Below are 17,692 nucleotides of genomic sequence, written 5' to 3' on the forward strand. Positions count from 1 at the left end.
TGAATTTTAGACTAAGAATTTTTTTTTAATTCTATTAGGAGAGGCAACTGGATTACTCTGAAAATGAGAAAATTGATAAAGTCAAAGAAAGACATTAATCGGGAACGTCAGAAATCTTTAACATTGACACCCACCCGCTCAGACTCCAGTGAGGGATTTCTTCAACTGCCCCATCAAGATAGTCAAGATAGTTCTTCAGTAGGGTCAAACTCTTTAGAAGATGGCCAAACCTTGGGGACCAAGAAAAGCAGCAGTGAGTGCTTAAATGCTTAAAATATAGTACTGATTTAGAATCCTGTCCAAAGAATTCTCCTTTTAAAAAAAACTTCCAGCAGTCCTTTGATTTGATAAATGACATTTTAATTTTATATGATTATAAAGTTATTTACATACTACAGTAGTATATAACCACACAGTTTTCTAACATGTACCATACACAAACATATCACTTGGCTAGAGATGTAAAATACTGTAAAAGAGAAAATTGAAATAAGAGCTAGGCTTCCTGTGCCCCTTGAAGGTTCTGTTAAAATAGGCAGCAGGCCTTTACTTGTGTTTTATACTTTACAGAGAAGTATGAAGAGTAAGAAATAGGAATAAGATTGTATTTTATTAATATCTACAACTTAAAATAAGGCATTTTATAATGAGATTTTTTATTCATATACTTTGATAGTATCAAATGGGAATAAAGTTACCACATTGGGGGAAGAAAAGGAAAAGTAAATATAAATTTGAAGAGGTGATCCAGAACTATTTAGAAATAACTGAAGATTTTAAAAATTATTGAGGGAGCCAGGGGTGATGGTGCACGCCTTTAATCCCAGCACTCAGGAGAGGTAGGTGGATCTCTGTGCATTCAAGGCCAGCCTGGTCTACATAGTTGCAGGCTAGCTGGAGCTACACGGAGACCCTGTCTCAAAAAGACCAAGAAATAAGTAAAAATTGTTGAGGGATACTTGCTATAAAGTTTTTGTTAAAGTAAAATAAAGATGGAAAATGTAAGTGTATAAACTTGTTGATAAGTATTTATTACAGACTTAGAAGTACCACATAACATGCCCTATACAATTTATAGCCTTTTATTTCATTGCTAGTGTGCTTTTTAACTAAATAGCAAGATCAAAGTAAAAGCTTAAAAAGGTATATGTTGAGAAAATATTTCAATACTAAGCCCTTTGAAGATGTCCACAAAGTTGACTGTCAGTGTTTTCATAAAATACATGAGAACTAGATACTAGAAGGATCATATCACCAAAGTGTCACTTAATTTTAAAACACACACAGCCTGCTGTGGTAATGCTCACCTGTAATCTCAGCACCGGGGAAATAGAAGCAGCAGGATCAGGAGTTCAAGGACATCTTCTGCTTTTAGTAAGTTCAAGGACATCCTGGGCTACATGAGATCCTATCTCAAACAAACAAAATACAGTCTTTATAAATAAATAGCAAGCAAAAGCAGCTGCTGCTTCCTCAGAAATAGACTGTACACATGGGTGGCTCTCAAAATACTTTTTAAAATGGTGCAGTGTTTTAGTCTTAGGTGAATTATCTCTGGAAAAAGGTGGTATTTTAGGTTGTAGAAAGTTACTCATATATATTCAGGGTCTAGATATTGCAGCCTAGAGAATAAGTGATAACAAAGAAAAAAATAGATACATACATAGTGTATATGTAAGAGTCTCTAGAAAACAATACAATTCTGATCCTTTTATTACTCCAAATCTCTTGCTGTCATCAAGTTTTCCTTAAAGGTGGCTGATAGGTAGTTTTTTGATACCTTAATTTACAAAAATACCTTATCCAGGTGTGGTAGCACATGCCTTTAACCACAGCCCTTGGGAGGCAGAGGCAAAGGCAGGTGGATCAGAGGCCAACCTGATCTATATAGCAAGTTCCAGGTCATCTGGAACTACAGGGAGATCCTGTCTCAAAAGATCTTATATCCTGTTAAGAAATTCTAACGTGTGCACTTAACTTTTTTTTAAACTTTTAACAAGATAATATAGGTATTTGAGCATACAGTGAAAACACAACATTCTTTTTTGACATCATGTTGTTTGACTTTAAAGTCAGTCATTTTACTCTGTCCTGAAACATTCAGGATAAGAATCAGAAGGAAGCAGGGCTGGAGAGATGGCTCAGCGGTTAAGAGCATCAGCTGCTTTTGCAGAGGGCCCGGGTTCAATCTTAGCACCCACATGGTGGCTAACAACCATCTATATAACTCCAGTTCCAAGGAACCAAACACCCTCTTATGGCCTCCATGGGCATTGAACAACATGGTGCACTTCATGCATACAAAACACCCATACACATAAAAATATGTTAAAAAATAGGAATCAGAAGGAAAAAATATTCTCCTTTCCTACAGTTCAGCTTTAGAATTTTTTTAAATGAACGTAAAACCCAACTATATTGATGTTCACTTAATTTAACTATGATTCAAGAAAAGAATATTGTGTGTCACCAAACTTAAGTGACATGAGAAGAATCATATCCCTGGAAATTTTTAAATTATTTTTATTCTGTCCATTTTGGAAGAATGTCTGTCTGTCATATCAGTAAAGCAGTCTTTGAAAAACAGCTGAAAACAGAAAAAGGAAAAAAAAAGAAAAGTATGTAACATGACATGTGCATGTGTCCATTTTTACATTGATTTCAGTTCTTTTTTTTTTTGATCATTAAAAAAAACTGTGTTTACCAAGCATGAAGAGATATAGGTCAAATTAAAAAGCTTAAGTGAATCTTGACTTTTCTTTACAGCAGCCAAACAAGTTAAAAAGCTGTATGTCAGTTGTGCCCTCTTTAATGAGTACTTACCAAAGTTATCAAAAGAACTTTATTTACAAGATAATGTGAAGACCTTCTAAGAACATAGTTTTTAAGGCTATGTATATTAAATTTTACTAAGGTATAGCTTAATTTTTGTTATAATGATTCCTATACTTGAGTGATAATCCTTAACAATTTTTTTTTACAGAGTGCTTCCTTTGATTTTTTTTTTTTTTTTCTCCTCCCATAAATTTCACCCAAAGGGCCTTCAGAATATTTTTAAGCCAGGCTTGGTGGTGAATGACTTTAATCCCAATACTTGGAAGGCAGAGACAGGTGGATCTCTGTGAGTTCAAGGCTAGCCTGGTCTACACAGGGCCAGGCCAGCCATAGGCTACATAATGAGACCCCACCTCAAAAAGAAAAGAAAAATATTTTTTTTCTCATTTTGCTTGCTTTGGGGGTACTTTAGCTTTTTCAGAGCTTAGTTAGTGCTAACACGTACTACTGCTGCCAAGCTATTCTTTTTTTTCTTCTTTCTCTCAACCAACTTTTTGTAAAATGAGCTTAATATAATGGCTGTTTTATTTTTAGAAAGACTTTGGTTGAAAGAATGTGTATTTCCATGGTGCTGCTAAAGAATGCATTTAGACTCCAATTTAAACCGATGTTTTCCTTATTAAAGTTTGGGAGATTAGTAAAAATTTTAAGGTGATTCTTTTTAAAGTAGGCTTATTTTGCTTTAAATAGCACCCTAATTTTGTTTGATGTTTATGTGTTATCTGTATGCATATGTAGATACATGCACACATATATTGCTAAGACACTATGATAGGATGCATTTTCCTAAACTGTTTTCAAAATAATTTTTAACTTAAAAAATTTGTGGAAAATAGATTCTATGGACCTTATGCACTTTTATCATTTATAGTATGAACCACCAATCACCTAATTTTATGTTTACTTTTATAATTTAACTAGGAAGTTTGGTCTCTCCCTAAGTCATTCTAGTAAGTCCTGTTTTTACAGGACTGTAGCCAGTGTGTGTTCCTCACCATTGTCTTCAGTGCTTTTCCAAGTATTTAAAGTATCAAAGTACATGTTTCCTATTCATTGTCACTCAGCAGCATGAGAACTTTAGTTTTAATATAGCATACATAGCTGAAACTCAAACATTCATTTCTGTCCTTAATTTCAACATTTAACTCCCATCTGTTCTTCTCCCTTTTTTTCTTTCATTTCCCTGTTTCTGTTTTTCCTCATGCTCTGACATTAAAGTGGTTGCACTGAAAAGACTGCCCTTTTTGAGGAACAGACCGAAGGATAAAGACAAAGTGAAGGCCTGCTACCGTCGTTCCATGTGTAAGACTTTATGACAGTTCAGCTTCTTTCAAATGACTACACTGGCTTCCATCACTAATTTTTCACTAACTTTTCTCTGGACTGTGCTAATTCCTACTTTACAAAGTGCAGTCTTCCTTTAATACAAGGAGCTGGAAGAATATTTTTTCAAAGATAGCACTGAATTTGCATTATAATATGTATACTCCTGATACATATACATGCATATGTTTAGTAACACATGTAATAATACTTGTAAATTTCCAGTGCTTTCTTAAAGCTGGCAAAAAAAAAAAAAAAAAGGCCTTAATTCTATATGCCATACAAAATTTTCCCCAAAGAAATTTATTTAAGAAAAACATAACAAACCCTTTAGCATTAGGAATTTATTTCCTTAACCTAAATAAATAAATAAATAAATGAAATGGCCTATCACCTTTGAAAATGTTTGTCATTCTTTATATAAATCTCGGTTTTCTTTTTTAAGTGGGTAATTATATAATCACATTAAATGTCTGTTACTCTGAGTATCTCTTTCAGGTTTTTTATTCAATGGTATATTTATTGGATATATAAAAATGAAGAATTTATTCAGTAACCTGCTCTGACCAAGGACTCTTTCATTTTCAATGATACTATGTAGAAATTGCTCTCCATCTTAATTCATTTCATTTTTGTCATCACAAAACAACATTATAAAGGCTTCTAATGTATTGTATATCACAGCACAAAAGCATGGCAATTGTACAGAGTAAAATTCATTTCTGTCTTTTAAGGGGGGTGGGGAGGGGATAAAAGTATTGAAATTTATCAGCTCTTGACCCCATTTCATTCAGCTGAATGCATGTCTTAACTCAAATGGCCTGTAGTTACAGTTTTTAAGTCCATTTGCATTAATTCACACTAAAACCAGATTATTTATAATACAAAAGAGAAGAGCAAATACATTAACCATGCTGATTCATTTGCTTTCATTTGCATCCCAGCCATGAATGACCTGGTGCAGTCCATGGTCCTAGCAGGACAGTGGACAGGTAGTACTGAGAATTTGGAGGTTCCTGATGATATTTCCACGGGTAAAAGGAGAAAAGAATTGGGAGCTATGGCCTTCTCTACTACAGCTATCAACTTTTCAACTGGCAACTCCTCTGCAGGCTTCCGACCCAAGCAGTTGGTTAATAATAAAGGTATAGGTCGTCTGCTCTTTGCACTGTGGTGTGTAACTGTTGGCAACGGGAATTTTAATTTGACTTCCCTGTGCACTTTTTTCCAAATAACTTGAAATAATTATAAGCCAAGATCTGGATTTGATTTGGGGAAACTTTCAAGTTATTTCATAATTTTAAGATATTACATAAATAATTAAAATCTTTGCTAGGCCTTCTCTCATAGTCAACTTATAAGAAATGAAGAAGTAAAACAGGTAAAAGATTAGAAGAAATAAGGGAATGGTATGTTTTCTCTAAAACATGAAAGCACTACAACTTCAGAGAGCCACATGAAACAATCCAAATTTTTGCTTGCTTTCCAGAGTCACAAGGGAGATTGTTTTATTGCTTCTAGTTTTCCGTAAGCAAGACAGTTCTCATCAGAGCTACTCTTTTCTTCTAGTTCCAGTTTTTGGCTGAGTTTGTGAATACATTGAATCAAGATATATATGTGTGACTGAAAAAGAATTTCTATACTCTGTAAATATTATAATGAAATTGTTTTATAACAAAATGTGTTTATATCCATTTTGCTATTTCGTGTAGATACTACATCCTTTGAAGACGTAAGTCCACAAGGTATTAGTGATGATTCTAGTACGGGATCGAGAGTTCATGGTAAGCTATGAACTTAAATTAGAGAGTACATATTAAATACTGAATGAGAATGCTAGATTCTTGCACTGAATAGGTGAATGTGACCTTGCCAGCAAGCATGTGTTCTCTATCCTGCATCTCTTAGTTACTCTTTCCATTTCTTCAAATCTAATATTCCCTTTTGTCCCTGTTAAAATTACTGTTTCATCCGAGTGTTCTCTTTTTTAATCAAGGTCGTTTATAAAGTATGCCTGTACAATCCTCAGAGGTAATTTTGCTAATTAATTACGAGTTGCATTTTACTGTTGATTTTTTTAAATACTTAATTGGATAAAAGATGAACATAAAGAGCCAAACTTCCTACAGTACTATTTTAGTTTATTAGCTTCCTATTTGGAAAATCACATTCTACCAAATGAAATTATTATTAGCAAATAGATAACATACTGAAGGGAATTTCATAAGCAGGTCTTTAAGACATAGTATGGGGCAGTGTTGACTGTACGGCTTCCTGTGTACAGATAAGAATATAGAGCTGGGTGTGGTGGCGTGTACCTTTAATCCCAGCACTCAGAAGGCAGATCTCTGTGAGTTCAAGACCAGCCTGGTCTACATAGTGAGTTCCAGGACAGCTGGGACTACAGGAAAGACCCTGTCTCAAAAAAACCAAAAAAAAAAAAAAAGAGAGAGAGAGAGAAATACAGACTATTAGGAGTGGGCGACATGGCTCATTGGGTAAAGGCACTTGCAATGCAAGCCCAGCAGCCTAAGGTTGCCTGCAACTCTCATAAAGGTGGATGGAGAGAACAACTTCACAAAGTCGTCCTCTGATCTCCCCACATGTACATATGCTTTTGCATTCATGCGCATGCGCGCACGCCCGCACCTCCCCCCCCACACACACACAATATAAAGGATTTATTTTTATGTCATGCATTGCATTTGAGTATTTTTCCTGTATGTATGTAGATGCACCATATGCACACAGTGCTCGCAGAGGTCAGAAGAGGGTGTCATTCCCTGGCATTGAAGTTACAGGCTATCATGAGCCTCTATGTGGGTGCTGGGAACTGAACCTGGGTCCTCTGCAGTAACAGCAAGTGCTCTTAACCACCAAGCCATCTCTCCAGTTCCGTACATAGAAGCTTTAAGTTTATAGGAAACTAACTGTCATATTCCTCCACTTCATGCCATCTGTGAAGTGTGTAGAGTCCTTGTCTGATCTGTTACCTAATCACTAACATTTGGTGGGGACTATGGGAACATTCTATTCAATTAAAAAATAATTATGGCATCCATCCGGAAATCATTTTTCAAATACAAATGTGATTTTTTCCCACCTCTCATCCCCTTTCTTCTTTTCTTCCTTCCTTCCTTCCTTCCCCTCTCATTTAATCTCAGCCATTATTCCAGAAGTGTCCAGTTCTAAAGTGTCTTACTGAACCATCAAAAAATGTCTTTGTTTCCAATCTGTAAGACTTACCTGCCTGTATGCATGCCCATTGTGGGAGAGTATGCATGGTTGCTTCTTCAAAGCATTCTGTGATCAGAATGTAAAATGCAGAGTTATCACATGGAAGTTTCATCACACTGTCTCCTGGTTTTTTCATTTAGCTTCAAGACCAGCCAGCCTTGATAGTGGCAGAACATCCACTAGTAATAGCAATAATAATGCTTCACTCCATGAAATCAAAGGTATGCTGTAGGTGGATTTATTTATGTGCTCCATACAGTTTCCAGTAACATTTAAGGAGGAGAGAGATAGATGGGGTACAGTGGTAGAGCACCTGCTTAGCATGAATAAGGCACTGCCTGAGTTCAGTTCAGATCCAGAGAAGAAAAAGCTGGGAATGGGATAAGTGTCTGGAGATGAAGTGTAAATTCCAAATCCTGTGTGTGTGATACATAGTTGTTTGGAACACTTGCACTTTTTACATTGTAATACAAATGTATTCAATGTGTACAAATGTGAAAACAGGAGCAGTCTTTTGGTTTCAGTTCTTCGTTTTTATGGGTAAAATTGTCTTCACTGTTTTTTGTACTTCAGAACTACTCGTGTGTTGTTATTTTACAACATTTTCTTTTGACATTTAAATAGTTGTCCTTAATTTTTTCTTGATGTATGTGCATTAAACTTGGATTGTTTATATTTCAGAAATACTTTTAGCTTGGTCACAAAATGAGAAATTTTTTTTGTATTTTTGAGACAAGGTCTCCCTGTAGCCCAAGCTGGCCTGGAACTCGCTACGTAGACCAGGCTGGCCTCGAACTCACAGAGATCCACCTGCCTCTGCGTCCCAAGTGGTGGGATTAAAGGTGTGCGCCACCACTCCCGGCTAAGATTTTTTTTAATTTTGAGAAGCAATTATGTATGTTGCATAAGAAATTTGTTCCCACTACTCAGAAGGTAGAGGCAGGTCTGTGAGATGGAGGCCAGCCTGGTCTATATAGGGAGTTCCAGGGCAGCTGGGGCTACAGGGAGACTCTTGTCTTAAAAAAGAAAAAAATAACAAAAAATAACAACAGAAAAGTATGAATGTCCATATGGCTCATAAAATTATTTCAATATTCCTTTTCCTGGACTGGAGAGATGGTTTAGCAGTTAAGAACACAGACTGTTCTTAGAGAAGACCCGGGTTCATATCCCAGCACCCACATGGCAGCTAACAACTGTCCATAACTCCAGTTCCAGAGGATCAAATGGTCTCTTCTGTCCTCCACGGGCACATTGCATGACACGGGTGCACTTACCTACATGCAGGCAAAACATGCATACACATAAAATAAAAATGTTTTTAAAAAATTCCTTTTCCTTAATGTTTTAATATATTCCAAGGTGAGGTTTTTATGTAGATACTGGAAACCTCAACTAATACTTTTTTCCTTAAAATATATTGCCTTTTCACATTCTGGACTTGTTTAACCAATCTTTTATAGTTATTCTCTATAGTCTAGAATTGATAAATTATAATGAATGCATTTGTCTCAGTCATAATTTTATGATTAATGTTATGACTTTAGAGTGATCTAAAATACATGATATTGAGGGGGATTAATTCTTCATTTTGTAAATCATTTAATTTAAAAAGGCTAAGAATATGAAGAATTTCTTCTAATTTGAAAATTTAAGAAAATCTTATTTCTGCAAAATACTGAAAAGTGTTTTAGACAATTCTCCCATGACCCCTTACTCTTTATGATGATACCCCTTTCTTGATATATAGTTTACCATTGGTCAAATTAATATAATGAATATCATAGATTTTTTAAGGACCCTTATTCCAGAACTGATGTCTATTCTATATATAATTCAACCTCAGCTGAGTCTTTTAAAGTGGATTTATGGTAACACACTAACAGTGGGAATCAGAGTCAGCCAGATCATTCAGGCATAAGAAAGAATAAGCCAAGATAGTGCTTATGTCCCTATAATCCCAGCATTTGGAAAGCCAAAGCAGGAGGATTGCAAGTTCTAGGGCAGCCTAAACTACATAACAAGTTCCAAACCAGCCTAGGTCATACAGTGATACTCTGTCTGATTTATGTACATACATATGTACATGCATACATATATACATACTTTATTACATATTTTTCCTGGAATTGTCTAATTGCTTCATGCTTCCATTTGACTTCTCTTTCATGTGTGCTATTTAAATGTTTTAGTTCATTTAGTATAACCTTAGAATTACAAGTAATTGAGACTTTATCAAAGCAAAGAATTGATTTTTTTTCATTTTAAAGTTTTGGGTTTTAACATTCTGAAATTTTAAATTCTTACCATGTTCTTGTTCTGTATTGTAAGTTATTTTACAGTTAATTTAAACCTGAATTTTTAATATTTATCACTCAATTTATTCTTTCATTTAGTCTTTAGTATATTTAGCATACTGATTGCTTTATAAAATGTGACTTTCCTTAAAATGTGACTTTCCTTAGGCTTGAGTATGGTGATAAAAATGTATTATAGAACTTCCAGTATTTTTTTTTTTTGTCAATTTATAGTTTGTCAGTTTAACAAAATAAAAAAGTTCCGGCATCCAGTTGCTAGGCTGATAATGAGCATTCTAAATAAAGTTTGAAGTTTGGCTACTAATGGAATCAAGCCCAGTTGACAATATTACATAGTATTAATCTCATTTCTATTTTTGAAGTCTCAATATAGCATTTACTCCAAAAGCAGGTGCAGTTCATAACCAAAGCAGGCCACAAAGCCACAGCAGTGGGGAATTTAGCCTGCTTCATGATCATGAGGCTTGGTCCAGCAGTGGTAGCAGTCCAATCCAGTACCTGAAAAGGCAGACCAGGTCAAGTCCTGTGCTCCAGCACAAAATGCCTGAAACACTAGAAAGTCGAGCACATCACAAGATTAAAACTGGTTCCCCTGGAAGTGAAGTTGTTACTCTACAACAGTTCTTGGAAGAAAGCAACAAGCTTACCTCAATACAGGTTAGTTTTATATATGGTGACCTTAATTTAAATGAATAGCACTAAAGTCTTGTGAATGAACTTTAGAGCTTTTAAAAAAAAAATAATACAGAGTGTTATGAGATACCATCAACTCTCTAAGTATATAGTGTGATATATCTGGGAATTCTAAACATGGCTATAGATTCACTAATCTGTATTGTTGTTTTCTTAAACAGTTGAAGTCCTCAAGTCAAGAGAATCTTTTAGATGAAGTAATGAAAAGTTTGTCTGTCTCTTCTGACTTTCTGGGAAAAGACAAGCCAATTAGCTGTGCCCTGGCCAGGTCAGTAAGTGGAAAAACCCCAGGGGACTTCTATGATAGACGGACAACTAAGCCTGAATTTGTGAAACCTGGTCCTCGAAAGACTGAAGATGCCTACTTCATTAGTTCCGCAGGGAAACCTACACCAGGCACTCAAGGAAAAATAAAAATAGTAAAAGAAACCTCTCTGTCACGACAATCAAAAGATAGCAATCCTTATGCCACTTTACCTCGTGCAAGTAGTGTGATTTCTACTGCTGAAGGAACAACACGAAGGACAAGCATCCATGATTTTTTGACCAAGGACAGTAGACTGCCTGTGTCAGTTGATGCACCACCGCCTACTGCTGATAGCAACATCACTGCAACATCTAGTGAGTACCATTTACAGCAGTGGTCCTCTCATGCACTTCATACTCCAACATATGCTGTAGGTTCTCATGCCCAGAATGATTTAGCTACAGATATGCCTGAGTCTCTTTATGCCCAGGCCAGAAACTCAAGAACAGAAAGATCATATTTTCTAAGCCAAACTTTTGCCACTGTCAAAATGTCTAATGATGCATTTGGAATATCAAGTAAAGATAACATAGGGTCATTTACTGTGGTTCATTCATCTCAGCCATTTCTATCCCTGAACACAAAATTAGTTAGTAACATAAGTGGGTTACCTCCCAAGTCACTTACCAGAATAACTGACCAGCCAGAGGTAGAAACCTCATTGGGTAAAGATAATGAACAGTTTTCTGATAGTCAGAATTCTAGTAATAGTAACCCACAGTCCTCTGTAGATAGCAATAATCGTATCACTCCTGCATGCCTCTATCTTGATGACAGAGAGTCTGCATTATTGGTTTCAGAGGATAATCAAACTGTTTGGTATGAATATGGTTGTGTGTGATCAAACTGCATAATATATTGATGTCATTTACCATATATTGCGCTTCTCTTTCTGATTTAAAGAGCTCTATTGAAAAGTATCATTTGGCTAGATTTATAGTTTTACTTTAAGATTGTTACATAGACTTTCAACTGTATACAAAGGGATGTATATAAACATGAATGTGTAACCACACCAAAGTCTGCATGGAATATTAATTACATTGTACATTTTTGCATGCCTTTAAAAACCTCAACCATACTGTTCCTTTTTCATATCTTTTGTCACTTGATAAAACATTGCTTTGTTATCTAGAAGCATGTTAGAATAGTTGCATGTTCTGTTACCAAGAAGGTATATCCAAATCATTTGTTTTGTTGCTTCTGAAAGTGTTCATTTGCTCTCTTCCTGCCCCTGCCCTCCTCCCTCTACTTTCTTATTTTCCAGAATGTGCACTCCATATTGCACATGTATAGTATTAATAAGGAAAGTATGGTTTTGAAAATGTCATTTTCTTTTTGTCACTTAATTAGCATATGCTCTCTGTCCTGTTATTTGCAAAGAAATCACAGTTCAACTTAATTTTAATTAATGCCCATGTTTATTAAATATTGTACACATTAAGACATTGTTTATTCATGAATGTAGTGTTACTCCTAGAAATTCCCATCATATTTAAATGTGATTTACCCAGTGGCTAGGAGCATTTGTATTTTAATTCTCTTCTTTGTGCGGTTCTTTATCTGATAAATACAATAGCTTAAGTACTTTCCTTCAAGATGACTATTTATTTGGAATCCTTTAACACAAAAATTTTCAACTTTTTTTTTTCTTTTGGTGTTTTTGAGACAGGGTCTCCTTGTAGCCCCAGCTGGCCTGGAATTTACTTTGTAGACCAGGCTAGCCTCAAACTCAACAGAGATCTGCCTGCCTCTGCCTCCCAGGTGCTGGGACTAAATGCGTCCACCTTCATGCCCAGCTAAAATTTTCAACTTTTTAAATACATGAGTCAAAGAGAAATAAACCAAGTCACACTCAATATCTTGGGGATTTGTATTATTGTTTCTATTCAAAAAGGATAGCAAGTTTTTTTAATTATGAAAAAATTAACTTCTGTCATTAATATTATTACTAAATTGTATAAGTACGTCCTTAAGGCAGACTCTTTAAAAATTAATACACTGTAAGCCGGGTGTGGTGGCGCATGCCTGAGTCCCAGCACTTGGGAGGCAGAGGCAGGCAGATCTCTTGTGAGTTCAAGACCAGCCTGGTCTACATAGTGAGTTCCAGGCCAGCTAAGGCTACAGGGAAACCCTGTTTCAAAAAGACCACCAAAAAAAAGAAAGAAAGTAGAAAATTAGGACTTATAAACAACTTATAAACAACAAAGTATGCATTTATTTTTAGTTCTAAAATTTCTTTTATTAAAAACAAAATCTTGCCGGGCATGGTAGCACATGCCTGTAGTCCCAGCACTTGGGAGGCTGAGGCGGGCAGATCTCTGTGAGTTCAAGGCCAGCCTGGTCTACATAGTGAGTTCCAGGACAGCTGGGGCTACAGGGAGACCCTGCTTCAAAAAGACTTAAGTCTTTAAATCAGCTCTTCCTCACCCAGAAGTAATCAGCTGCCAACAGATTGGGGCCTACTGAAAAAAAAAACCTACATAAGAGACAGATAATATCTACAAATAGACTTCGGTTTCATATACTTTTAAATTATCTTTAGATATTCAGATCACTCTAAAGAAGGTCAGCTAATCTTGAATCTTCCCAGAATATTAAAAGTCTGTAATCCTGATTAACTTATTTTAGAGGATATTTTTTCTATGGAATGTTTTTATAATTTTGGTTCGGCCTAAGTATTACTGATAATAACTCAGCCTAAGACAGGAGGCCATATGTAGCTTTCTAAGTAAAGAGGAAATTATTAATTTATTCTTTTTACATTAAGTTGTTATTGTCAATACTGGATCAAAGGGAAAAAAATCTGCAGAGAATCTTTGCTCAATGAAATTCTTGTATCCTTTGTAAATTAAGGTATCCTCTTTTACTCACAAGATCTTCATGGGGTAGGCCCCTTCTATTCATATTGCTGACCATGCTTTTTTTTCTCTTATAGCTAAAAATGATTCTGGTACAGGTAATCAAATAAACACAAGTAAAAATATTTCATATTTTTAGTACCACCTAATTAAGATACTTAATACACGAGCAGATATCATTATCTTGTACTATCAGTTTTTGCCTAGTCTTAATATTTCAAATATTTTTGGTGTTAATATTTTCCCTTTTCTGTTTTCATAACTTACTAATAAAACTGTATGGTAAACATAGCTGAGATTGATATGGACCACATATGATACAAATGTACTTAGTGTTATTTTTCCCCTATTCAAGTCAAAGATTATTTCAAAAACTATAAATTTTCGGACATAAATTTGGCCATTACACTTTTTATATTTAAAATGTTGTGGATTGGTAAGATGACTCAGCAGTAAAGGCACCTGCCACCAGGCCTAACAGCTTGACTTCAATTCCACACCCAAATACAAGATGGAGAGAACCAACTCCTGCAAGTTGTCATCTGACCTCCACCTACATACACTCATATGCGTGTACACACATGCATAAATAAAATAATAGTAATAAGAAAAAATTTAAGAGGCTGGAGAGATGGCCCAGATGTTAAGAGCAATTGCTGCTCTTGTAGAGGATCCAGGTTTGATTCTTACATGCAGGCAGGACACTAATTCACATAAAAAACTTTTAAATAAAAAGTAATTTAAAAATACTTTAAAATTTCATCAACTCAGTTCAAAATACAATAAAAATCATATACCATATTAAAAGCTATATGGTTCATTTTATATCCTACCTAATGGATATATATATATAGCATGTTTTCAAAAGTACTTATACATTGTACATGTAAGACAAATACTGTGTTCGTGTTTCCTGAGGATTGTCTGAGATTGCAGGTTAACTTCCTCTAGAAAACGTCACATCATGAAATCAAAGTTTCACCAAAACCACACTAGTGTCTTACTTGTATTTCTACAAGCACACAGAATCAAATTTTTAGTGGTGTGGAGATGACAAAAAAAACCCTTAGTAATCACATGGAACCAGAGTTCCCTAAAAGAGTTTTATGACAGCATAATAGTTCTGTAAGTGAAAGTTTAAATAAATGGTAAAAATAAAAATAGTGAAGCCGTCTAAGAAGAGCAACTCTGACTCAGGCAGCTGCACTACTTAAGATACCTCCGGGACCTGTAATTCCACAAAGGGCTGTGTCCTCATTTTATACATGATAAAACTGATAACTTTATTTACTCTGACGTAGCTTAAAGCAAATTATACCCATATGACTGAGAAAAGCAATTTTAGTTATAACCACTGTAAATAGGTATATTATTTGCAAAATATGCCTCAGCTCTCATGTGCATAGTAAATAATACAATGTGGGTGTTCTGCTGTTGTGTTGTAAGATTATTTGTTGACTTAAAAGTACATGGTGATGGGCTGGAGAGATGGCTCAGCAGTTAAGAACACTGGCTAGCCAGGCGTGGTGGTGCTTGCCTTTAATCCCAGCACTTGGGAGGCAGAGGCAGGCAGATCTCTGTGAGTTTAAGGCCATCCTGGTCTACATAGTTCCAGGACAGCTGGGGCTACAGGGAGACCCTGTCTCAAAGAGACAAAAAAAAAGAGACCACTGGCTGTTCTTGCAGAAGACCTGGGTTCAAATCCCAGCACCCACATGGCAGCTAACAAGCATCCATGATTCCAGTTCCAGGGGATCTGATGGCCTCTTTTGCCCTCCGCAGGCCCTGCACGACATGCTGGCAATACACACATACACATAAATAATTTTATTTAAAAGTAAATGGTGACAATTTAGCAAACTTACTAAGTGGGGGGGTATAATTGTTGTAAGACTTTTAAAATAGTTACAGCTTTTATAATTGTTGTTTATGGCTTTAAAATACACAAACAGCCTGATGGCATACACCTTAATCCCAGCATTCAGGAGGCAGAGGCAGGTAGATCTCTGTGAGATCAAGGCTAGCAAGGTCTACATAGTGAATTCCAGGCCAGCTGCGGTTATAGGGGGACCTTGTCTTATAAATAAAAATACATATATATAATATATAAAATATATATATGCATATGTATGTCCTCACATAATGAGATATTTATCAGATTACTAATTTTCCCAGTTTCAAATTCTCTCTGTGCCTTAATGAAAACTCTTTAGTTTATCTTCATGAATTGTGTGATGTTTAACATTTGACTAAATAATATGAAATGCTTTTCTCCTGCAGATGTGGACAAAGTACAAGAAAGCAGAAATTCAAAAAGCAGGTCTAGGGAGCAACAAAGCTCCTAATTCAGTTACCCCACTGCATGACATGTGGGCCAAGTGGTGAGTTTACTGCTTAAACTGTAAATGAGATTAGTCTCATTTATACAAACTAACCGAATTAAGTATGAGAACAAGTGCACATTGCATTAACAGATTAAATACTGCTTGCTGAATTCATTGGCTTTCTGTCCTACTTACTAGTAAAGACTAGTTGGTTGCCTTAGGATTTTGCCTGTCAGCTTGGGGAGCAAACCTTTAAAAACTATTTTTCTCTCAATTTAAATTTAATTTTACCAGTATATAATGGGAACTTTTTTGTGGGGCTACAACTTACTAGTTTGGTAAGAATAGACCAGATAACTATTTTATGAAGAACAACTCAAAAGTTGTCTCTGGTTTTCTGTCACTTCTCGTTCCCGTGTTGCATCTGTGCATGCTGTTCTCATAGTGGCTGCCCTATAGTTTATATCCCTCTTATCTTCAAGCTTTTCTTATATTTTCTTTCTTCTTTCTACCTTTCAACTAAATACAGAGAGAAAAGTGTCCTTCAGTTTCTCAGTATGAAGACTTTATTTCTGAAGTAACAAGACACCTAGCAACTATAGAAACTATTTTTTAAAAAATCCTTAAGGAGACTTTTAACACATCCTTCGTGAATAGAGCAGGCAAGAAATACAAACTTCATTCCTTCCTTGAATCAAGGAGCCCTACTGGATTCAACTGCTAAAAGTTTAGAAGGTTTTAGGACTTTATACAATGTATTAAGCTCTACTGAATAAAGGACATTCTCTCACTAAGGACCAAGTGTTTTAAGGTCAAGTATGTAAGAACAATCTACTTCTTTCAACATTTGTTTATGAATTTATCCATGTTTGCTTAATGCTTCTGCTAAGTATTACCTGAAAGCTAGCCATTTATATTTAGTTGTATAAATCTAAATTAAATGCTGTAGTATTTTGTGGAATGTGCTATATATCAAGATAAAGAGAAAATTGTTTTGGCATGTCAGAGCCTTTTTCCGTTAGCAGACTGCATGTATTGGTACATTGATTTTTGTTTTTTAAAAGCCAATTATTTGGATGCACTGCAAAAGAAAATCCATTTATAAGATACATCAGAAAATTTCTTAATGGAGGTCTAGGAGTTATAAAAATTGTAACGATATTAATATTCCCATATTCCCCACTGAGCTGCGCTAAATATTCATACATGGATCCAAGATAAAAGTGTTTTTCTGAAACCTTTTTTAGTAAGATGGTTTTCCAGCAAACAGCATTCCCAAGATAAAGCTATTACATTTTTAACTCATTTCATTTCTTTGCTATTGGGTTATGTGTGTGCTTTTTTAACATGAGAGCTGATTATTGCTTAAGAAGTTTTCTTATGGTAAAAATAATGTAAATACTTTCTACGATCTACATTTTGCCACGAACTCATTTACTATTAAGGTTATCATTTATTACTAAGAATTTTTCTGCTTTTGTCCTTTATAATACATTAGAGTTGATAATTATTATAGGTAATTTTGAAATATTTGTATGTTTGTTAGCTTAAACATTTGAAAGAAGCACAAAAAAAAAAAAAGAAACAGATTTAGTTAACCCAGGGAAACATCAATGTTTTGGTAGTACCAGTTTTCTATCACAGTTTTATTTTCTTATGAAGTCCAAAAAAAATGCATTGCTGCTTATTAAGGCAAGTTCATTATTTAACATAGAAATCAAATACTCTTTTGAAATGAGAAAATACTATTTTTTATTTTAACACTATACTTCTTAGGCTTTTATTACCAGCTCT

The 17,692-nt window shown here is 35.2% G+C and overlaps 1 protein-coding gene across 2 annotated transcripts in view; it reads left to right on the forward strand.

The window, feature by feature from the left end:
* Ccdc88a (coiled-coil domain containing 88A) overlaps positions 1-17,479 on the forward strand; it is a 185,010-nt gene extending 167,531 nt beyond the window's left edge. Inside the window, exons 25-33 of one of the 2 annotated variants that reach the window (XM_008823003.3) lie at positions 39-253; positions 4,054-4,137; positions 5,103-5,303; positions 5,871-5,942; positions 7,536-7,616; positions 10,102-10,370; positions 10,568-11,027; positions 15,855-15,955; positions 16,428-17,479. In XM_008823003.3, coding sequence (XP_008821225.1) covers positions 39-253; positions 4,054-4,137; positions 5,103-5,303; positions 5,871-5,942; positions 7,536-7,616; positions 10,102-10,370; positions 10,568-11,027; positions 15,855-15,919 — 1,447 coding nt within the window. In that variant the 3' untranslated portion in view covers positions 15,920-15,955; positions 16,428-17,479. Of the gene's footprint in view, positions 1-38; positions 254-4,053; positions 4,138-5,102; positions 5,304-5,870; positions 5,943-7,535; positions 7,617-10,101; positions 10,371-10,567; positions 11,088-11,117; positions 12,334-15,854; positions 15,956-16,427 lie in introns of those variants that run through there. The other variant, XM_029558654.1, reaches the window with a different exon arrangement.
* The last annotated feature ends 213 nt before the right edge of the window (positions 17,480-17,692 follow it).

The sequence above is a fragment of the Nannospalax galili genome, unplaced genomic scaffold (genome assembly GCF_000622305.1).
Source record: "Nannospalax galili isolate Female #2095 unplaced genomic scaffold, S.galili_v1.0 scaffold286, whole genome shotgun sequence".
Lineage (NCBI taxonomy): Eukaryota > Metazoa > Chordata > Mammalia > Rodentia > Spalacidae > Nannospalax > Nannospalax galili.